This window comes from Scyliorhinus canicula, chromosome 1 (assembly GCF_902713615.1).
Source record: "Scyliorhinus canicula chromosome 1, sScyCan1.1, whole genome shotgun sequence".
In the NCBI taxonomy this organism is placed as follows: domain Eukaryota; kingdom Metazoa; phylum Chordata; class Chondrichthyes; order Carcharhiniformes; family Scyliorhinidae; genus Scyliorhinus; species Scyliorhinus canicula.
Genome location: NC_052146.1, coordinates 70,588,462 through 70,613,036, shown reverse-complemented (window position 1 = coordinate 70,613,036; position 24,575 = coordinate 70,588,462). Strand labels below are relative to the sequence as shown.

The following is a 24,575-nucleotide window of genomic DNA, read 5'->3' as shown; positions in this document are numbered from 1 at the left end:
CTTGGCCAATTTGCTTTGTCCAATCTCTATGAAGGCTAAAATCACCAATGATTTTGCAGTATTTTCCCTATTAGTCCCCATTATTTCTTGATTTATACTCTGTGTTACAGTATAGCTACTGTTAGGGACCCTATAAATTACTCCTACGAGTGACTTATTTCTCTTGTATTTCTTGTTTCCATCCAAACTGATTCTACATCTTGAACTTCCATGCCAAGAGTACAGATAATGAACATAACTGCCCGCCTCCTATGCCTTTTTTCCTATCTTTCCGAAAATTAAAAGTTGAACATTTAGTAGATATAATTAGATGCAAAAGGTCTACAAATTAGCTAAAGTGTTGTCATTACCACACTGGGTTAGAGTTCATTCTCCTTTTCTTGTTTATGTTCTGATTTTCTCTCTTCTTATTCTGAAGGCAATGATTTTCACTGGGCTGGAGGCTCCACCTTTGCCAACAGCTGTCTAACAGCTTACCCAAGTGACCTGGTGAGCCCAGAGTTAATACTGACGGGCTACGTAACCGTGAGAGACACCAAAGCCACTCACTCAGCATGAACCTTTGGCAGAATGGATGCTCACAGGGCAGAAATTAGATGCAGCAAACCTGGCTAATTTTTGACTGGCTGAGATCATCTAGATTGCACTGCCATGATTGAGACCTGCTAAACCAACACAGGGTAGGGATTAGCCTGGAACTTCCCTGGTTTATGTGCGCCCCTTTCTTTGAGTTTCATTCTTACCAATATCCTGCTCTGACCACAATAATATTTTCTTTTCAAAAGAATAAACATGGCTTTGAATATTTCTGAATTACTTGAGAGTTTATATGATTTATCCCCAGGTTAAGTCCACATCACTGCTTCCAAGTGTGTCCTTCAGCCAGCTGCTAGAAGTCATGAAGACATTTCCATCTCCATGCAGAGAGATGTTATAATCTTTATCTGGACCAGTCTTCCCAGAATAAACAGATTTCCTCCCATATCATGCCACTGAATCTTGGTACTCTGGTGAATAGGCGGTGCTCCAGGCAAGAAAAGAGATACCAAATACTTACTTGTAAATATATATATATTTAAGTATTTCAATTAACTTTGAACTGCTGAGCCTAGTTCAACTTGACACACAGATTTGCAAATTACTTTTCATCAACAGTTTATAGATCATTCAACTTCAGCATAATCTGAAGCAAATTCTTATTTTAGCCTGAAACAGGATCTCTCTTTATTCGGATTCATCTCCATTTATATAAAATCATACTACCCAGTACAACAGCAGAAATTCCTAATGTCCACTTCCAGTTTATATTCTGTGAAAGAAAATTAATAGAATTAGAAAATAAGTATACAAATAACAATGAGCAACAATAATCATGAGCATAAAAGACACAATGGCCCTGTTCATCAATTAACACTTAGCATATATAGCAGAGATTTAAAAGATTCCCAAAAGGCAAACATGCTAGAAGTAGAAGGAGCAAAGAGAGGAGAAAAAGCAATAAGCATTCCTTTAGTCCTGTGCTGGATTATCCTTCTGGCTGAATATGAGGCTTAATTATAGTCAAAATATTCATGTTCGACCACCTTAACTTCGCCAGAGAGCCACAGAAATCCAAGAAAAATACCATGCCACATTTTAATGATGCAATGAATATTAATTTAAATCAACAAGCAAATTCAGGTAATTAACAGATGTGTCATGAATTGAGAATCGTCAGAACCTGTTGGACAATTTACTTTGCTTGTGTCTCACGCAAATAACATCACCCTTCCTTTGCCCTCTTTTCTCTGTCTTACTCTTAATCCATTCTTCTTTCCCTCTCTGTATTTCTCTTTCTGTATCTAATTTGACTCGAACTCATCCTGCTTCTCCGTCATTCTTCTGTTGGTTAAGATACACTTCGATCTCACTTGTCTTTAAGGTCTCAGATTCTTTGTTGCCCTCATCAGCTCACATTTCTATAATTTTTCAAGCTGAAGGATGCAGGAAAAAGTCTAGCAATTGGTGCATGCGACAAGGTGCCCTGCATTAGCAAGTCCCGGCCCATCAATTTTACAGGTTGCTTTGGCTTTTCCGTTCTATCAAAGTTTTGGCGGATGACAGGGATAAACCAGTGTACACATTTTCCCCCTATGTACGTAGATCCTGGGCCAACTAGCAAGAGTATTACCGACTGAGTCAAGCTGACAGCAATGGTAAGGAATTTCTGAGGGAAAAGTGAAATGGTGACAGAGTAATTGAAGTGAGTTGAGAAAATCTATAGGCAAAGAGTTTTGATCTAGATTATCAGCATGCCTTTCTATTATTTCCTCCCTACTGTACTGACTTATCCTTCCCAAAAATCATCAGCGTAGTCTAGTAAAATTACAGGCAGAGGAGAGGGAAGAATTAGCTGGCTTGCCTTATTGAGCAAAAATTCCAAACATTTCACTTACCCTCAAACACCACAGTATAACAGAACATGTACGAGCTGGCTCATGTTACATTACATTTCAGCAGATATCCCAGAGTATTGCAGATGCCCTTTTAAAATGTTACGCTGTATGTAAAATCATGCATCCCTGTGCTAACCCATCGATCTTTCCCTTAGTATCAATGGATTTAAAAATCACAGAAATATCAGGCACTTTCGGCCAATCTAGTGAGTAACCTCACATATCCATGCCCAAGGCATATGAATGAACCTCTGATAGGAAAAGACTAAGGGTGGAATTCTTCCAACCAGCCTGCAGTGGGTTTGGTGGTGGGCTTTTGCAGTGAATCTGGAGGGAGCCAAAAAGTCGGAAACCCACTGGCTTAAAAATCACATTTCAATTCTCCTAATGGATGGTCGCCCTTCCCGTTAACAGGTGGTGCAAATGCAATTTGCATTCATTTGCATCTCATGAATGCTCACTAAATTAGATGCCCACCAGCATCCCGCCAGGCCTTTCAGTCTTGCATCACGCCAGCGGGAATTTATGTTGCCGTCAAACCCAATTGCTAATGAGTTGCGTGCCCAAGGTGGTCCTCAGTTTACCAGGGACATCAGGTCGAATGCAAAACTTTTCTCCCTTCGTGCTGTGCTGCTCCTGATGTATTGTTCGTGACTCTGCTGGGTCAGACCGGTTCCTGACTCCATCTCAATGCTGAGCCGGTTTCATGGACCATCCTGTGTCACCGAGTCAGATCAGTACTGTGCCTGGGTTGGGGAGTACAGGGGTCACCTTGCCCCTGGTGCTGCACAGCAGTATTTATCTGGAAAGAATAGTGATGCAAGACTCATGCTGTCACTGCAACAAAGGTCCAAAGTCTGACCAGGGTTGGAGTGCAAGGTGGGCTGTGGGCATGAGGTGGCTATGGCCTAATGAGTACAGGGGGGGGGCAATGCAGAAGGAGGGCTGTGCAAGGAATGTGGTAGGATGATGGCTCAAAGATGCGCAAGGAGGTGGATGAATATGATGAACAATAGGGGGGAGGAGGAAGACTGAAGGGAGGGAAGCTGGACCACAAAAAGGCTGCATGAATAGCTCACAAACAAGGGGTCATCATTTACTTGAAAAGGATGGATGGAGATTCCAGATGCGATGGATAGAGGTCCAAATGGGGCATGGGCACCTCACTGATGATGAGCTCGAAGGGGAGGTTGTTGAATCAAGGAACACTCCTCTTCTTGAGACTGCTAGCCTGTATCCTTTGGGTTTTTGACATGCTGCATGGTCTAGTTAAGACAGGTGGGCTGGAGAGAGTGGTAGGAGTGTGCTGGACGAGTATTTAAATCTGGCACCGGGACCTTCGAACGCATCAGTTGAGGGCGGGTGAACGAATAAGCTGCTGGCCAGCAAGGAGAGGTGGAGTGGAACTTGTTTGTGCCTAATTAATAAGATTAATAAGTGTTGAATCTGGGCCGGGATCCCACCATTCTGGTCGGCGGGACAGGTACCATTGTAGTTTGCCGCCGCACTTAGGGCTGGATTCTTAAGCCCCGCCCGCCGCAAGAATGCCATGGGTGAGAGGTGGACAATGGTGAACTCCATTGACTTTGGGCGGGATTCTCCAGTCACCGGGCGGACGCAGCCGGATAATCCCACCCTTAGTCTCAAACTGGGAGAATTCCGGCCTAAATTTAGGTTCAAGCAAGTGATAAAATAAATACTGATTGGGAAATATGCCATTTGAATCCCATCCAATCTGGTCAGTGGATAATTTCAAGCCTACCTTTGGTGGGTAATTTCAAGCCTACCTTAAAGGAACTCTGCCTGGTGATTGTTTGTTTTGAACTGCTATGTCCAAATTTCTCTGTGATGCCAGGAATTCTCTGTTTTTTCCATGTGCTAATAATAGCCTTAATTTCATCTTTAATTTCCTGAAGTGGTAAACAGTGGCACATAGTGTAACAGTGAGTGGCATTGCATTACCTGGTCTCAAGCATTGCTACATCTTAAAAGTACTCTTTCAGACAATGCCACGTTGAATTTCTGTGAATTAGTCTTGTTCACTTAAGAACAAAACATAGCATGAAATACGTAAACAGTGCTCAGGTCCTTCACTCAACCTCCATACAAATTATGTATAACTTATCTTCTCTTATTTTATTCAATTTTTGGGGGTTTAGTTCCAATTCTTCCCTGATGTCCTGACTTTCCGAATGTCTATTTGTTTGTTTATTCATTCACAGTGTATTGAATTGGCTGGTAAGCCAGCAGTTATTGTCCACCTCTTGATTTCCCTTGAGGAAGTAGTGGTGAGCCACCTTCTTGAACTGCTATAGTCTGTGCAGTGAAGGTGCTCTCAAAGTACTCTTACATTGGGAGTTCCAGGATTTTGACCCAAAAACGACAGAACAATTATGTACTTCAAATTTGGATGGTGTGCAACTTGGAAAGGAACTTGAATGTGGTGGTTTTTCCAGATGCCTGCAACCTTTGCTTTCTACATGATGGAGAACATAGGTTTTGTAGGTGCTTTCAAAGGCACCTTTGTAACTTTCAAAAATTTTTTTTTAGAGTACCCAATTATTTTTTTCCAATTAAAGGGCAATTTAGCATGCCCAATCCACCTACCCTGCACATCTTTTGGGTTGTAGGGGTGAAACCCACGCAGATATGGGGAGAACGTGCAAACTCCACACAGTGACCCAGGGCTGGGATTCGAACCCAGGTCCTCAGCACCGTAGTAGGCAGTGCTAACCACTACGCGACCGTGCTGCCCTGGCACCTTGGTAACTTACTGTGCTGGTAGACACTACAGGCATAATGGGCTGGATTTTGTGGAAAGGGCCTAAGTCCTGCAACTGGGGGCAAAAGTGGGATGCGTCCCCAGATCGGCAGGATCCAGGGTGGAATTTAAAGATTGTGACCAACCTCAAAGGGCTGCCAGCTCTACCAGAGAGCTGGCAGTCCTACAGGCTCAACACCACCATCACCAGCCTCGTAGCCAATCCTTAGGCTGCAGCTCCAGAGAGAGGATGCCTCAATAATGGGCTCCTCTGCTCATGCTAGATACTTAAGCATAGTGATGGCCATTGCCACTGAATCATAGAATTTACAGTGCAGAAGGAGGCCATTCAGCCCATCTAGTCTGCACCGGCCTTTGGAAAGAGCACCCTACTTAAGCCCCACACCTCCACCCTATCCCCTTTATCCCCGTAACCCAACCCAACCGTTTTGGACACTAAGGGCAATTTAGAATGGCAATCCACCTAACCTGCACATCTTTGGAATGTGGGGGGGAACCGGAGCACCCGGAGGAAACCTACCGCAGACACGGGGAAAACGTGCAGACTCCACACAGACAGTAACTCAAGCCGGGAATCGAACCTGGGACCCTGGAGCTGTGAAGTAACTGTGCTAACCACTATGCTACCGTGCTGCCCATCCATGCTACCGTGCTGCCATTGGCTGAAGGCAAACCCCTTTGGTGATGGAGTTCCTATGAAGGAGGACACCCCCCAAAAAACCTGCTGGGAGTCTGTCAGGTTCCATTGAGCAGTCTACCTCTGTGGCAGTGGCACATAAGACTAAGAAAGTAATTAGCCCATTAACTTTATTGACCACCAGACCAGTGGCCAAACCACCAACATTCCTGGCACTGACAATATACCGTGGTGGCGGGAAAACTTTGTGCTTCCCTTCTGACACCTTCCTCTGCCATTTTGCCAGCCCTCCCATCCACTCCCAGACCATCTGCAAGGGGCCTAGAAAATCTAGACTAGTGTGTCAGTGGTGGAGTCTGAACATGTTAGATTTTTAGTCAGTGTCGACCATCGGATGTTGATGATGGTAATGACAGTGAATGGAGACATGGGAGAGACAGTCAAACTCTCCCATGTTTTGTTGCTCATGCTCCAATTGGTAAAAAGAGAAAGATCACTCACCGGGTGCTCTGGCTCTACAGCTAAGGCTTTCTTTAGGAAGACAATGGAAAGGGGATAGATCTGCTGCATTGCTAACACCTGAAACAATTGCAAACAAATTGTTCATTGTAGCCCATGGCATTCTAAATATGAGGAGTATTGCAAGGAAAGGAGCTGCGAATCAATAACAGACGTACCTTCCCCTTCCTGAATAAGGCCTTGCAGTGGTGAGGCCGGTGCTGCAAGACAACATCACAACAAGATAGCGTCTCCTTTAAGTTTCCTGTCTTTAAATGACAGGCTGCCATGTTGCTATAACATTTCACTTTTTCATCAAGAAGCATGACCTTTTGTTCACTTCTTATCTCACCTAAAAAAGAAGGTATAATCTGAATGTCATTTTTAGGAATTCCATATTGATATTGTGTCCAGCAAAGCTGCGTATGCCCATTCTTCATTTTGCCTGGATTCCCGTCCCTCCCTTGTAAGCAGAGAAGCAGGTAGGTCACTCTCAAAACTCCATTAGCAACCCATGCCATCCATCTCAAGACTCTTGCCAAAATAATGGTAGCTACAACCAGCATCAAAGGGAGGGGGAATTATTCAACACCATTTAGTCAGGCTATTATTTGCCTATTTATAATGGCTGACTATGTTCAAAATCACATAGATGTAGAGGTCCATTCGTAGCCTCACCATAACAGGCAAAACCAAAAGGGTTTGGGGAAGGTTTAGGGAAATCAAATTGGTAGCTCCAGTGGAGGAAAAGGAGCAGCTGGTTGATAGGTCCTTTTGTCTGACATTGAAAAGGGGAATAGAAGGGGGAAAATTTTAACATAAATGGGATTGGATGTATACAATGCACCTGCTCAGCAGATAACATGCACAGTGGTTAACACTGTTGCTTCACAGCGCCAGGATCCCAGGTTCGATTCCGGCTTGGGTCACTGTCCGTGCATAGTCTGCACATTCTCCTCTTGTCTGCATGGGTTTCCTCCGAGTGCTCTGGTTTCCTCCCACAAGTCCCGGAAGACGTGCTTGTTAGGTGAAATGGACATTTAGTCTCACTCTAATATGCAGTTCTATGATGTCACCAAGGCGTTGGGATATAACCTCTTTGCCTTGGAGATCTCGGGTGAGCACTGTTCAGTGCTGGTCTCTACAAACGGGGATGAGAAGGAATGGCAATTGTGGGGGGGTCTCCCATGGGGATTGGTGGTCCCCAGGTGCATGCTCTCTGGGCAGGGTGATACACTGGCACTGTTGGAGCCACAGGGGCACCTTGGTAGTGCCAGCCTGACACCCTGGCAGTGCCAGCTGAGTGCCAGCCTGGTGCTGCCAAGGTGCCCAGGTGACACTGCCAGCTGGAAGGAGCACTGCCAGGCTGGCATTTTGTGCATACTGGTGATCGGGCCTGGGCGTGCCCTGCATGGTTGTGGGGTGGTGAGAGTGGGGGTGGGGTGGCGGGGACCCCCCCCTTACAGTGAGTTGGTACTTAGGGGCGTTCGGGCTTGTGTCAGGGCTCGAGAGATCGACATGCCATTTAAAAATGGTGTCCCGCTTTCTCCCTGCACTGAGGAGTTTCGGTGAGCAGGGCTCCTTAGTGCAGGAAACGGGACTAAGTGCGGCCTTGGCTGTGCGTTCCCTGCCGAGGCCCCATATCTAACCCGAGTCACATTAGATAGTGTTGTTTATTGGCGTTGCAATAGCTGGGAAACACACGGCTAAATGCACTCGCTATAAGATACAGTTTCCATTTGATTAAATCGTGCTCTACATCTCAGCCCACCAAGAACTCTCCAATTTGACTTAATTCACTCCACAACTGCCCACCAGAACCCTCCTCCAATTGGAATTACCCTCTATGTCACCACCCACTAAGAGTATGTCCAATGGAATATATCCACGTGACATCAGTTTATTAAAGCTAAATGTAATATGACCAGCTTGCTTCCTGTCTGCAATTCTCACTACCTTGGAAAGGCAGCCAGCATAATTAAGGACCCCATGCACCCGGACATACTCTCTTCCACCTTCTTCCATCAGGAAAAAGATACAAACGTTTGAGGTCACGTACCAACCAACTCAAGAACAGCTTCTTCCCTGCTGCCATCAGACATTTGAATGGACCAAATACGTATTAAGTTGATCTTTTCTCTACATCCCAGTTATGACTGTAACATTACATTCTGTAGTCTCTCCTTCCTTCCTATGTATGGTATGCATTGTTTGTACAGCATGCAAGAAACAATCCTTTTCACTGTATACTAATACATGTGACAATAATAAATCAAATCAAAACAAATCAAGAACATGTTGGGGTTTCAATCTCAGGTGTTGATTGTGATTAAATCCACTGTGCATCAGTACCTTCGGAACTTGACTCTATAATCTTCAATGCGCAAGTATAGGTAAAGAGTGCCAGTTGATAGTCCTTCATCTGGAAATAGTTATTGCCCTTTTCCCTCTCTCTATGGATTAATTCCAGTTGCCCTTCCTCTGATCTTTCAATAATGCGTGCACCTCTGATCGACAAAAGTGTTACTTCAAGGAATAGTCTTGATCCTGGTGGCTGGCTGAGAGGGTATGCAAAAATGTAAGTTTTACTTGGGAGCAGATTTGCAACATGCATATTTCTGAAGTTTAATTAATTTGTGTGGCAGAAATTTGCTTGGCTATGCAGACCACGTTGATTTTCTAGGGGTAAGCAGTGCTACAGGTCACTCACTACATGCCCAGGTTTCTTCAATGACATCAATGAGGAAACCTGCACTGGTCAAGCAGATAGTAGCCCACAGTTCTACCTGCCCCCAGGGAATTAGCATAACTCTGTGCAGACAAACAAATTTCCTTCCATCATGTTACAATATATTATCCGAAGACTTGAACATAATGTAATTTATTGAAAAGTATGCAGGAGTCTTAATCAGTAACTGTCCTCGACAATTACCTTGCCCACCTTTAGCGCTGGTAACCTAAGGTTTTTTTGGGTAGAATTCAATTCTAGAGGGTCCCTCCCAAGTCTGTTTAAGAAAAAGATGTTGGGCAAGATTCACCGCACTCAGCGAATTGGCCCGACGCCGGTGCCAAGCACAGTGCGAACCATTCTGGCATCAGGCCAACTGGAAGTTGCGGAATTCTCCGCAATTCGAGGGGCTAGGCCAGTGCCGGAGGGGTTGGCGCCACGCCAACCGGCGGCTATGGGACTGCGCGAGTTAGCGCATGCGGAGACCGGCTGGTGCATTCTGGCACATGCGCAGGGGGGTGTCTTCTCTGAGCCGGCCATGGCAGTGCCCTACATGGGCCGGCGCTGAAGGAAAGAGTGCCATCATGGCACAGGCCCGCCCACAAATCGGTGGGCCCCGATCACGGGCCAGACCCCCGTGGCCCTCCCCCAAGGGACCGCGCCAGCCAGCCTACCAGCCAGGTCCCGTCGTGTGGGACCATGTCCAATCCACGCCGGCGGGACTGGCCAGAAGGCCGCTCGACCCATTGGGGCCCGGAGAATTGCGGGGGGAGGGGGGCACTGCCAATGGCCCCCGATCGGCGTGACGTGATCCCTGCCCGAAAACCGCGCCGGAGAACACGGCAGCCGCCATCGGAGCAGTGGGGCGGGATTCACAAACAGAACAAATTAAATGGCCTCCTTCTGTGCCATAAAGTTTCCATTTCTAAAAGCCATCTCAATGAATATAAGGTCATGCAGAATAAACTATAGAGTAGAACCCATTTCTTGACCTGACCCAGCATAAAGCAGTTAATCCATTGGTATTAACTGGTTACTGGGCTGAATCTTACTCCCAAACTGAGGATGGGTCAGACATAAAATTCAAAAGATCCAAAAAAGGAACTCCGTCTGCCTCAAACATGTCCACTTGTACTTTTTTTTAAACAAACATTTTATTAAGGCATTTATGGTTTTATAACAACAAATGACACAAACACAAATGTAAACATAATTTGGTGCGTAACACCACCGTCCATCTCGTCTCACTGTTCCCATCTAAACTAAACTAACCTGACTCCCCCTGCCTCCCTTAATCCCTAACCCCACATCTCCCTTATTGAATTTACTAACAGGTTAGTTTTCCCCGACAAAGTCGATAAACGGCTGCCATCTCCGAACGAACCCTAACATTGCAAATGCCCTATTGACCGGCACATTCAGCCCTCTCACGTTCCATGTGATCAGCTGGGGGTTTTTTTTGGGGGGGTGGTGTCTTCCCCCCTGCCAATTAGCCATCACCCGTCCCATGCCTCCTCAGGCTCGCCTTCGGGTGCCCACTGTCATCGACCTCCGATTTGTCTCCAAGCACCAGTCCCTCCCTTGTCAGCAGAACAATTCCCCCCTCCCTCCCCTTTCCCCCCATAACAAAATAGCAATCTGCAGCCACCTGGGGTGGCCATGTCCCGTTTACAAAATGGACACTTGCAGAGAGTAAAGGGAAAATTGGACAATGCTAAGAAAACAAGCCGGTGCAAGGTTTGTCTGTGGATTGGAGTTTGCAGCTCCCAGACAAAACCGATACTACAAGCCATTAGCATAGTAATGAGCTATTTCCGGGGACAAAAGAGAAACATTTAAGCAAACGGTACCAGAGCAGACTCCCCGGCGCCAGTAGAGACTAAAACAAAGGCAGGCCAACGGTCACCTAGGACCCGCCCAGCGATCAAGCAACCACCCGTTTATTGGAGAAAATCAATACAGATGATTAGGACATGGTCCAATTAATTGGGGCCAAGTTCAAGGAGCGGCCAAAAAGGCGCGAAGCCCCTTTGGGGCATAAAAAGGAGCCCCCAAGACAGATCGCTCTCTTCTTCATCTTCATCATCGTGGCCTTGGCTCTCAGCGGCGAGAGACCCGCCAAGCACCAGACAAGTAAGTCTAAAGTCAACGCACGCTACGAGATAGGCGTTCCTAGCTACTATTCTATACCAGTTCGATGCCAGCAGCCTCAGAACCGGACAACGGCCATTGTTCCTCTGACTGTGTGGGCACCCGAAGCTAAATATAGGCTTTTAGTAGTAGTTATAGTTTAGTGAGTAGAGTTTGTGCATGAGTATAATTGACTGTGTGTAAATAAATGTGCATTGATTTCAAACTTACTAACTGGTGTATTGAGTCTTTGATCAGTATTCGGTTTTGAACCTTGTGGAGGTATCGAAAGGATACCTGGCGACTCTTGAGCTAGCATAATTAAAACAGAGCAAATTAAGGAGAGCATAACGAGCAACATTTACTGGCGACATCTGACGGGACTCGACTTAGAAGTGGCCCCACCACTCCGAGAGAACCCAAACTTTGAATTAGAAATCCAATTGGAAACAGGAAACCCACAAGTGTTTGAGCAATACTGATCACGCCTCCAGAATTCGGAAGTGTGTTAATGCATGCGTACTAACAGGGATATAAGCTAAACCTGAGAGATTTTGTTGCGTAAAACTGTCGGGAGTTTTGTAGGCCGGAAATTAGTGTAAGCCGTACCCGTGTCTACATCACCGCTTTATCACCCTCTGTTCCAAATTCAGTAGAGAACCCAGAGATAGGAAAGATGGCAATGAAGCCAATGGGACGCCTTATGAACCTCCAGGAATTCGAGGTCGCAGCGGCCAGTAGAGTGGGACAGTGTCCTGTTTGGGAAGAGGAAATTAGGATATACCTCAAAGGCAAAGGATGGCCCCTTTAGAGCGAATTCTGCGCTAATGAGGAAACAGGTCTCGGGAGTATAGGACATACTTGGTGGGAGAACCTGACAGAGATCCACAAGAGGAGCTTGGGAAAAGCTCGCAAGCCGATGGCAATCGTGTCCTGTCTGGCACAATTGCGAGGCACAGAGGAGGTCGTTCGGACGCTCCGTAGAGAGATAGTGGAGAGAGATAGAACCAGTAAGGTAGACGTGAGTGAGATTGAGAAGGAGAACAGAGATTTGAGAGAGAAGTTAGCAGCAAAGGACAGAGAGGTGGATGATGCCAAGAGGGCACACCAGTCTTGTCTTGCGCACTTAAGTAGCTTCCAGACGCAGTACGATAAGGCCTACCAGGACACACAACGTGCGGTCTTGGTAAGACAAGAAACAGAGCAGCAGGTAGAAACATTGCAGAAACAGTGCAATGACTTAAAAGCAGCCCTACGAGCACTCCATGCTTCCACAACAGAATAAAGGCAGAGCTCCGTAGACCACGCAAAGTGCCGGAAGCAAATTGCAGAACTGCAATCCCTGCTTTCAGTTCAGAATGGATTTCAGAGCACATTCGGACCCCAACTAGACCAGGAAAACGGCCCCGATTGGCAGGAATTAAATCAAACGGCCCATAGATACGTACATGGAGCATGTACGCAGGAGAAACCCCAGGAAAGGAGAGCATCCCAACCCCCCACTGAACAGGCAGAACATACCCCCATGAACCCGGTAACCACACACCGCAGGGCCGCAGCAGAAGGAGAAGCAGATTTCCTCTACACAACCCCCTTAACCGTGACCCAATTACGGGAAACGTGTGGAAAAATCACACCGTTCCTCCCCACTTCAGACCCCCACCAATTTTTCGCGAACGTAAAACAGCAGGCCACCATGTACGGCCTGGATGAGAGAGAACAGGTAAAGCTCACAGTTTTAAGCCTCGACCCTTCTGTTATTGCAGCCCTTCCCGACCCACAGAATGTAGGAGGAGGCACACTCCAAAAGATGCACACAGCGATCCTTGATGCGATCGGCTACAACAGAGGAGACCCGGTAGAAGGCCTAAACAGATGTACGCAAAAGAAAACAGAGCACCCCACAGCATTTGCTGGACGCTTGTGGATACACTTCACAGCGGTTTTTGGAGAATTAGCCATTTGTCCGCAGATAACATGGCCAAGTGGACTCGAATCCTGGTCTCTCATGCAACAGAGGCAAGACAGAGAGCTTGCACGAATTACGACCCCTCAGCTGAGGCCCACAATGAGAAATGGGTTTTGAAAAGGTTGTCCCGTGCATGGGAGCAATCCGTTCACAACAAAACCGCATTTATCAGACCCGAGGAAGAACAGGCAGAGCAGACATGCATACAGTTAAAGTGCACCAGAACCCCGCATGGGTAAATGAGAGTAGGAACAGCCCACCCCAGCCCAAATCACAGAAGTGTTAGAACTGTGGACAGTTAGGACACTTTGCACGAGAGTGCAACGCGCCACAGAAACAACAGAGTCCAACAGACAGGCACCCTAAATAGGAATAGGGCAAAGCCTATCCATAGTGTTAGCGCTCGTTCAGACCATGGAGACATGAACGGCACCGACTGACGGTGTTCGGGCTCCCCAACTTGGGTCTGCGACACCCTTTGGGATAAGTCCGGTCGACCGGTCGTGGCAGGCAAAGTCCGGGGTTAGCCCGTAGAATTGCTTTGGGACACAGGAGGGTCCTGCACCACACTCAATTCCTCCACGATGTTTCAGAGGGACAAGTGGCCCACAACAGACACCATTACACTCAGCGGCTTTACAGGTCATTTACAACAGGGACACATCACAGCCCCTGGATCCATACAAATTGGCAACATCACCACCAAGAACCCCATAGTGTTAGTTGATCTGCCCCACACAGCAGAACATATTTTAGAGATCGATTTTATGAGCTCCCACAACCTTTCCTTTGATCCAGTCAATAAGTGTGCACGAGCACCCGCCACACTGACAGTAGGAGAATATGAGAATAGGATCAGCTCGGTAGGAGACTTCTGGTTCGACCCCCGAACCATTGGTACAGACAGACAGGTTAGGGCAGTCCTCAAGAACACAAAGCAGCATTTGCACAGCACAAGCACGACTGTGGCAGAATGGCTGGCTCTGTGCAGATTACAGGTCCTGACCCCAGACCCCAGAAGCAGTATGGATTTCCCCAGGAAGCAGCGGGAGAAATCTCACAAGTGATAGACAGTTTATTAGATCAGGGCGTACTGAGATCAGTAGCCTCCACAAATAATGCCCCGATTTGGCCCGTCAGGAAACTGGATGGATCATGACGACTGACCATTGATTACCGGGAGCTGAACAAAGTAACCCCAGCAGCAGCCCCCACCGTAGCCACATGTCCCGAGACCATGCTCAAATAGGGACTCCAGTCACGATTCTTTTCAGTTTTGGACATTAGTAATGGCTTTTGGTCCATTCCATTGGCTAAAGCGTGCCAGTATAAATTCGCATTCACATTTAAAGGACAGCAGTACACGTGGACGTGCCTTCCACAAGGCTTCCACAACTCCCCCTCCATTTTCCACTGACAGCTGGCAAATGGATTAGCGAAATTTACCCGCCCCGATTGTCTGGTGCAGTATGTAGACGACCTGCTACTGCAGACAGACACAAAAGCAGAGCACATTTCGCTTCTCGCAGAACTCCTAGGAATCCTGAAAGAAATTGGCTGTAAGGTTAACCCCAAAAAGGCCCAGATTTTGGAAGAAAAAGTGATATACTTGGGAACAGTTATGACGCATGGTAAACGCGAGATCGAGCAAACGAGGATTGACTCGATTGTCAAATTGCCCCTTCCCCACAATATCTCAGCCCTCCGGTCATTTTTAGGATTGGTTGGCTACTGCCGAAACCACATCGACGGTTTCGCCACTAAAGCAGCGCCCCTATCCGACCTTCTCAAGAAAAAGGCACCTTGGGAATGGCTTCCGCAGTATACAGATTCCGTGGATGCCTTAAAAAGAGCACTCAGCACTACAGGTCCCAGATCCACTTTCCCCGTACGCTATCACAGTAGCAAGCACTGACCAAACCCTTTCGGCCGTGCTTCTCCAGGAACGCCTTGATAAGTTAAGACCCGTGGCATACGCCTCATGAGTTTTAGACCCTGTCAAGCAAGGATTTTCTGCCTGTGAAAGGCACCTGCTCGCAGTCTTTTGGGCAGTACAATACTTTGCACACATAACAGGACTCAACCCCATCACCATCCTCACTGAACACACCCCAACACAGCTTTTGTGAGACGGCCGACTTAAAGATGGCACAGTCAGCCAAATCCGAGCAGCCCGTTGGACCCTTCTTTAACAGGGACGGGACATCACATTCAAACGAACAAAGACCCACACTTTCCTTGCAGACAATTTACAGTACCCAGGCACCCCTCATGAATATGAGATTATCTCAACACAGCACAACACAGGCCCATTCATTCCGAAGACACCTCCCAGGAAAATAGGCAGTACACCCCAGAGACCCCAGCCCACAGACATGTGCGCACCCCTGAAAATTTATGCGGACGGCTCCTCCAGTTTTGAATGGCAAACGAATAACAGGTTGCAGCATATATGTAGAGGACTCGCACGGATGCGCCCTAGAAGAGTTTTCCCTAAAGTTGCAGGCAGCAGAACTGGCAGCAACAGCATATATAGTAGACCACCCCGACTCGTTCCCCACCCCAGCAGACATCTATTCGGACAGCTTGTATGTCTGTAATAGTTTGATGGAATTCCTAGCCCTGTGGGAAACAAGAGGATTTGTTTCCGCAGATGGAAAACCCCTAGCCTCCACCCCATTACTCAGCCATATTTTAAAGCAGGCAAAGGACAGGAAATATGGAATTGTTAAAGTTCGCAGTCACCACTGTTCTCCCCCCCCCCCCCCCCCGGTAATGTTAAAGCAGACGCCCTAACGAAGGCAGGTTCTAGACATGGTTATTTTCGGAACCCCCCCCCCCCCCCCCGGAAAGCACCCCAGTACACGCAGTTCAGGTCTCACAGACCAACATCCAGGATTTAGCACAGGCACAGAAACAGGATGAGAAACTCAGGGAAGTTTTAACGGGAACCTTCCCAGCCCCTTATGACAAGTTTAGGAATTCCATAACCATACATGACGGTGTGATCCTTAAAGACAAACATTTATGTAGTTCCAAAGCAGGACAGGAACCAGCTCATTTGTCAGTTCCATGACAATCATGGACACCAGGGAATTGAACCCACTTTAGCCCACCTCAGACCGCTCTGCTGGTGGCCAAATTTAAAAGCCGACGTGACACACTACATAGAGAATTGCTTAATCTGTGCCCAAAACAATCCGGACAGATATGCAAAAAAGGCCCAACTTCGTCACACCCGCCCCGTTAATGGCCCCTGGACTAATCTCCAGATAAATTTCATAGGACCCCTACCCCCTTGCAGAAATGGATATAAGTATGTGTTGGTGGTCATCGACACCTTCACAAAATGGATGGAAACTTTTCCATTGCAAACAAATACAGCAAAGACAACCGCAAAAATCCTAACCCACCACATCTTTACAAGATGGGGACACCCCGCAGTATAGAGTCCAATCAAGGCTCCCATTTCACAGGATGAGTTATGAAAAACGTCCTCACAATTTTCGGTATAACCCAAAAATTCCATATTGCATACCACCCCCAGTCAAGTGGTATCGTCGAACTAATGAACAGGACATTAAAAGCCACCCTCAGGAAAATGATACAGCAAAACAGCAGCACCTGGGATTCAGTTCTCCCATTTGCGTTAATGTTTTTAAGAAATACAGTATCCATGTCCACAGGGTACACCCCCCACACTCTCATGACCGGACGCCCCATGAAAGGGACAGAATATTTATTAGGATTGGATTTGGCAAGCCCCGCAGTGACAGCCCTCACACATGAAAACGCTGTACAGCAGCTAATAGAGAACTTTAAAGCAGTCCAACTCGCAGCAGCTGTGAGACTGAGAACACGGAAGAAACAGAGCAAGGCTTGTTTCGATAAGACAGTGCACGTCACTGAGTTTGCAGTAGGGCAGCAAGTGATGCTTTCCCTTTACAACCCAAGTTCATTCTTTTCACTGAAATTCTCAGGTCCGTACTCCATTTCGGACAAAGTAAGCCCCTCAGTATACAAGATCACATATCCTAATGGCAAGTCTGCGTGGTTTCACATAAACCAGCTTAAGGCTTATGGCTCGCAGAATAACCATACACACCACATCCTGCTCGCAGCAGCAGATGAGCTCGCCCCGCCCACAGAAGGTGCATTCCTACCCTCCCCCAGCCAGTCCAGCCCGTCCTTAGACACAACTTCAACCCCGTCCCCAGACACATGACTCCGCCTCTCCCCGCCCCCAACCAGCAGCGACAGCGACAGTGATTGCGACAGCACTGACGACAGCCACATGACACCACGTTATGACACCAGGCCCCACTCCCAGCGATTCCGAGCATGATTCTAGTGATCCCTTTGAGATCACATACATCAAAGCCCCTGATCCAGACCCACCGCCCGACGATTACGGATTTAACCTCAGCAGTTCAAAACTTGACACACGATTCTGGCACCGGGACAATTCATTCAGGCTCATCCGGAATGATGAGATGGACCTCAATTCACACCACGCAACTTTGGCAAAGTTACTCCAGTCGAGAGTATGGCAGCCGGGAGAAGGTGATGACATTGAGTCTGACTCCCATCAAACGAATCCCTTTGCGACTCTGTTCGCTACCGAAAACTGAGGTGTCCAGATGATGGTAAAAAGGAACCGATAGAGAGATGCAGTGTCCTTTCTGATGGGACCTGCACCATGTTTGTTGAATGTTTGTTTGTTTGTGTTTTTGTTAAGTGTTGATTGTTTAGACTTTGCACGTTTTCACGGCCCCACGCAACCACTCCTTTAATGCTCCCTGGCAGTTAATGGAACAAGTTTGTCCACGGACAACCGACTAGCTTATCCGCAGAAACCTGAGAACTTGCCCAGACATCGGTTCGTAACTGCTCTTCTGATTCGACAGAAGAGGCATTACTGCAACCCCCCACGACGACCACATTCGTACCTGTTCTTGCCGGTTACTCAGGCAGTGGAGAAACGGCACTGGTCCCCGCCCTGCCTGAGGACCCCCCCTCCGGTCAGCTCCGCTCGGGTAGAGCACATACCGTCCTACCCGGGGATTCCATCCATTTCGTACCCGCCGTGGCCCATACGCACCTCATTTTGGCTCTTACAGTTCAAAATAAAAAATGTTTTGGTTTGTTTCACAGTGACCCTTAGGTTGCTTTCCGCATGCTATTTACATCCACAAACATTGGGGTGGTAAATCGCACAGGCTGCGAGACGGCTCGCACTGTGTCAGAATTTCTAGAATGTTTTGTCCAGCAATTCGTTTTTTTTTTAAATGAGGGAGTCACAGATGGTGACCAATTATAAAGGGTAATTGGCAATAAAGGACAGACAAACGCATGAGATCTTAAGCAAGATAATAACAGGTATTATGCTTGTGTTCACAGGATTCCGGAAACTCAAAGACTACCAGAAGAGAAGAAAGAAGAAAAAGGTGAAGACGACCTCCATCTTTGTGACATGGATCTTAGCGTGATCCCTTCGGTTGCGCGCGGACGCTAACCCTCACCCCCACCCCACAGGCTGTCAATGATTCCCTCCCCTGCAGTACACATAGCCCAGCAACAGTCAACAGTACCCCAACCTGGTGTGATAAGTTTATCACTTGGTATTCACTTTCATATGTTGTAGAAGCACTTTTAGCATTGGCGATACTTTGCAGTGTCGTGCAGACCATTAGAATGAGGAAATGGCGAAGGAGAGCCGACCGCTCTCACCCCCCAGTATACAGATTTAGATCCCCTATCTTCGGATTTCACCAGACCCCCGAACCCCTTGACATGGATTAAAGTGCATCTGGTTTTTTTTGTGTGTGTTTTGTTTGTGTCAATAAAGAAATGTGATCTCTGCGCTTAACTGCCAAGCCAGAGAAATTTGTATGCTGCTATTTTGTACAGTTTAAGATGTTAGAATATTTTTGAATTGTTTGAGTGAGGATAGTTTATTGAGAATGGTTAGAGGTTCCAGTTTTTTATTTTGTAATGCATGCCTTAATGCCATAGCGCCCGTAGAGTTTTTTTGATAATGTATGTATAATGATTTTAGGTGAAATTGTATTTCATAGTATAGGTCAGTGTTGAGCCTAGTCATGGGTGCCCCGCTTGGTCAGAGAACGAAGACGACACGGTAATGTGATCCTTCACACTTCGCGTTGAGGATCACAAGGAGGGAGTGTAGCCACCTGGGGTGACCACATCCCGTTTACAAAATGGACACTTGCAGAGAGTAAAGGGGAAATTGGACAATGCTAAGAAAACAAGCAGGTGCAAGGTTTGTCTGTGGATTGGAGTTTGCAGCTCCCAGACAAAACCGATACAAGCCATTAGCATAGTAATGAGCTATTTCCGGGGACAAAAGAGAAACATTTAAGCAAACGGTACCAGAGCAGACTCCCCGGCGCCAGTGGAGACTAAAACAAAAGCAGGCCAACAGTCACCTAGGACCCGCCCAGCGATCAAGCAACCACCCCTTTATTGGAGAAAATCAATACAGATGATTAGGACATGGTCCAATTAATTGGGGCCAAGTTCAAGAACCGCCCAAAAGGGCGCGAAGCCCCTTTGGGGTATAAAAAGGAGCCTCCAAGACAGATCGCTCTCTTCTTCATCATCGTGGCCTTGGCTCTCAGCGATGAGAGACCCGCCAAGCACCAGACAAGTAAATCTAAAGTCAACACACGCTGCGAGATAGGCGCTCCTAGCTACTAATCTATACCAGTTTGATGCCAGCAGCCTCAGAACCGGACAACGGCCATTGTTCCTCTGACTGAGTGGGCACCCGAAGCTAAGTATAGGCTTTTTGTAGTAGTTGTAGTTTAGTGAGTAGAGTTTGTGCATGAGTATAATTGACTGTGTATGCAAATAAATGTGCACTGATTTCAAACTTACTAACTGGTGTATTAAGTCTTTGATCAGTATTCGGTTTTGAACCTTGTGGCGGTATCAAAAGGATACCTGGCGACTCTTGAGCAAAGGTAATTAAAACAGAGCAAATTAAGGAGAGCATAACGAGCAACAAATCCCACACCCCCTCAACAAACTTATCACCTGCTCGCCCCCCCACTACGCTTCCATGAGCTAGCCCGCCCAGCTAGCCTGGTAGCCCCCGCCCATGACGTCAAGCATCCTATCCCCCACTGATCACCCTTCCCCCCATACATATAAAAACATTACAATGCCCAACAAATACAAAGAAGGAAATTCCATCCACCACCCCCCATTAAGAACGTTAACCCGCATACAAAACTGAGCAAGAGCCCAAATCTTAGTACAAAAACACACACAGAACCCAAGAGAAAAGAAATTTAGTCGCATAAGTACAGAATTACTTGCCCCCAAGTTCAATGTCCTCCAGCACCTGCCAGTCCCCTGTCCTTAACAAAGTTCACCGCCTCATCCAGCGATCCAAAATAAAGTTCTTGGCCCTCGTAAGTGACCCGCAAATGGCTGGGTACAGCATGACAAACTTCACCCCCTTCTTAAAAAGGGTTGATTTAATTTTATTGAAGCTCGCCCTTCTTTTGGCTAGTAAGTCCTGGTAAACATGCAGCTCGTTATCTTCCCATTTACAGCTCCCCGTCTGCCTAGCCGACCTCAAGATCTGTTCCTTGTCCAGGAACTGGTGCATTTGTACCACCATTGCCCTCGGCAGCTCATTCTTCAGTGGCTTCCTCATAAACTAAATTGCCCTTCGTGTCCAAAAAGATTAGGAGGGGTTATTGGGTTGCGGGGATAGGATGAAAGTGAGGGCTTAAGTGGGTCGGAGAGACTCGATGGGGCGAATGGCCTCCTTCTGTACTGTATGATCTATGATCTAAGCGCTCTGTGTGCCCTGTCCACCTCCAAGGGATGGGTAAACGCACCTTCCCCTAGCAGTTTCTCGAGCATACAAGCCACATATGCCTCCATGTCCGATCCCTCGCTGCCCTCTGTGAGGCCAACGATCCTCAGGTTCTGCCTGTGCAACCTGTTCTCCAGATCTTCCACCTTCTCTTGCAGCCTTTTCTGGTGATCCCTCATCATCCCCATCTCCGCCGCCATCGCAGCTAGCTGGCCATCATGCTCAGCAACCACCCCTTCCACCTTCTTAATCGCCTGGCCTTGGGCTTCCAATCTTTGCACCACCTAGTCAATCCCAGTCTTAATCGGGTCCAGGTACTCTTGTCTTTGCTTGGCAAAGCTCTCCTGGAGGAAGTTCACTAGCTGTTCCATTAACCACTGGGCCGGCAATCCCAGTGCCTGAGCCTCCGTCATATTTTTCTGCGCTGCAGACTCCACTCCCTTCTTTGACCAATGATCTCTCCTTTTCAGACCACTTCTGGTCCATGAATCCATACACTGGCGGGGAATCCTTCTCCTCTACCTCACCAATCTCCTATTTTGCCGATCAAATTTCCCATAAGTCGGGGAAAAAGGTCTTAACGGTCCACCACAAGCGGGAGCTACCAAATAAGCAACCACTCACTCCATGGCCGCCACAAGAAGTCGTCCACTTGTACTTTTAACGGAACTGAGACAAAGGCGGGCAAATAATTAGTCAGAGAGTGGGTGTTTCTCTTCAATATTTATAATAAGGCTATCTGTCTTCATGCTAACAGTCATTTTATTTTTAACTCATGTTGGCTTGGTTTCCCAAGCTTCACGAAAACAAGGAAGTGAAAAGAGATGAGAATGATTGAATCTTTGAGGGAATTACAGTTACAGCATTGCTTGTGGGCCAGGAGGAACAGAAGTATTTCATTCAACCATGGTAAGCTATCCAATGAGATAATCCTACGCCAGTGATCTGTCTGCTTCCTCAACCTACCACTGGATTGCCTGGAACCCTATCAGACACCCCCCACCCCCCTCCCTCCCATCTGTCATACAGTTTCTGGATCCCTCCCTTCCACTGGGAGGATATTATTGAACACTAGAGTTGTCAGCCCTACTCTGCAGATGATCTCAGCCACAATGGCCAGTTCTGCTTTATTGATTTGTACAGTAACCAAGTTTCCTTTGTTCGTACCAGCTTTACTAATAAGCCATCCTATTGACTCCCTGTCAATGTAGGCTACGCTCAGGAAGGAAGCCATAAATTTTACCTGTGACACAGAAACTCCTGGAGGTTAGTACAAAACAGATTGAACACAATATCAATCCACCCAACTCATCCCTTTTCCTCTCTTGGGCCAAGTTTCTTGGTCAAGTTCGCGGTCCTCACTAGGGCATGAACTTCTCCAGTAATCGCTCTGTACTCAGAGCTGAAACAGCCCTGAAAAAAAAACTGCACATTGTCTCTTATCAACATGCACTTTGCATCACTTCTGGCCTTTTGGCCAAGATTGTGCATGAGGTCACGTGTAATACCTGGATCTGGTATGTCTTTCTTGACCATGAATTGGATTCAATTTGAATTGTTTTTTGGAGCAGGCAAGGAGCTGGATTACCTTGTCCACACTCTGAGCTTTGGCTTTGTAACTCTGATAAAGGAATTTTTAAAAACATGCACTTTACATACATTCCTTCAATCGCAGGAGACTGTAACAAGCTAAACACAGTTTGAAGATGCTCCAATAAATGAACTCATTAACAAAGCTGGAATGATGAAGGTTACACAGTGAATACCTGTTTTACATCATGTTCAAATCATACAAATTGTGTGGCAATGCAATTTCCCAGATCTATCCAGTAAGCAGCTACAGGAAACATCCTCACAAGTTTCACAGAAGTTATATATCATTATGATTGGAAATGTTGTTATGTAGTGTTCACCACGCAGTTACTGACTATCAAAACTGTTTCTGGGATTTACTTAAATTGTATTTAATTCCCAGGGTACGAAGATTTTCATGTAACAGGAAAAGCCCCATTCATCACCGGCCAATGAGCATCCAATCTTACCATCCTGCACTCGGGGGACAAAATCTCACATCGGCAAGAATCAAAATGGTTTCCTCCACCTTCATCAAAGGAACACAGATCTCAAGAGCCTTTGAAAGAGAAAGCAAGTTTTACAGGAAAATTAAGAGTCGTCTCAATCTGCACAGAAAAGCCTCAAATTCTACTAAGCAGCATTAACTGAAATTGATAATTACATGTTTCTTTAGTTGTATTTTGTGCTGATGTATGTTTGGGTCACTTTACATTGTTTGCACCTAAAGTTAGAATGAATAGGAATGATTGAACGATTAAGGCAAGAACATAAGCTGGATCACTGTCTTAGCAGTTGTCCCATGTATAACGTTTTTTAAATTTAGAGTATACAATTTTTTTTTAAAATTAAGGAGCAAATTAGTGTGGCCAATACACCTAATCTGCACATTTTGGGGTTGTGGGTGAAACCCACGCAGACAAGAGGAGAATGTGCAAACTCCACACAAACTGTGACCCGGGGCCAGGATCGAAACCGGCTCTGCAGCGCCATAGGCAGCAGTCCTAATCACTGTGCCACTGTCCCATGTATAGTGATGGTGGAATTAACCAAATCAAATTCAACAATCAGCTCAAGGAAATAATTGTTGTGTGTTCTCTGTGCATGTGCGGTGTGGTCTATGAATGAAAGGGGATACATGGTTAAGAAACTAGCTGATCATAAATGTTGCTGCTACATTTAAACATTGCTGTTTCTGAAACATAGGAACATGAGGAAGACATTCAGCACCTTGAGCTGCTCCATTTTGCCCATCTTTGCTCCATTTCCCTGATATCCTTACCCAACAAGAATCTATCAATCCCCATCTTTAAAATTACAACTGACCCAGCATTGACAGTCTTTTCAGGGAGCAAGTTCCATATTTTGACTATCATTTGTGTTTATCTTTTCATTTGTTCTGTCTACGTGAACCAGCAGGTATAGGAGATGATCAAGGGGTGGTGGGCAGAATTATATCCTTAAGCACAGTATGTTCTGCTCAAAGAAGTGCAATGGAGGAGGGGAGCAACTGTGGCTGAAATACCCGAATAGGTAGAATTCATCTATATTTCGGACCTTGGAATTGAGAAAATGAATATAGGCTAATAGAAAGCTATTTTTACCCAGAAGCTTTCATACACAGAATGGGCAGCACTAGCCTTAGAACTAGATGCTACCTCATTCGAACCATCTACTGGTTATCACTGAACCTCATCCCTCTTTTGGAAAGAGAGAGATAAGCATAATTGCCTGCTTCACTAGCAAAGGAAATTTAGGGAAGATTAACGGTGGCACAGCTGGGAACCGTAGCCATTATCTATTCAGAAGACACCCTTAGAACTTAGTTCACTGAATCAGAATTGGACATGATCAGACAGCCCGCTGCAAACATAAATATTATAGGAATGCGACTTTAAGCTGGAGAAAAAAGAAACTTTTAAAAATCTCTATTTCTCTACTAGATGTTTATACTTCATGAAAATATGGAAAC

The 24,575-nt window shown here is 46.4% G+C and overlaps 1 protein-coding gene across 2 annotated transcripts in view; it reads right to left on the bottom strand.

The window, feature by feature from the left end:
- Positions 1–1,108: 1,108 nt before the first annotated feature.
- The window catches only part of LOC119977413 (peptidyl-prolyl cis-trans isomerase FKBP8-like), a 42,996-nt gene continuing 19,529 nt past the window's right edge, over positions 1,109–24,575 (bottom strand). For both annotated transcript variants that reach the window (XM_038818289.1, XM_038818299.1), the window contains 6 exons: positions 23,074–23,162; positions 8,705–8,910; positions 6,532–6,704; positions 6,356–6,433; positions 4,223–4,345; positions 1,109–1,309 (listed from right to left, as the gene is read on the bottom strand). In XM_038818289.1, coding sequence (XP_038674217.1) covers positions 1,235–1,309; positions 4,223–4,345; positions 6,356–6,433; positions 6,532–6,704; positions 8,705–8,910; positions 23,074–23,162 — 744 coding nt within the window. In that variant the 3' untranslated portion in view covers positions 1,109–1,234. The remainder of the gene's footprint in view (positions 1,310–4,222; positions 4,346–6,355; positions 6,434–6,531; positions 6,705–8,704; positions 8,911–23,073; positions 23,163–24,575) is intronic.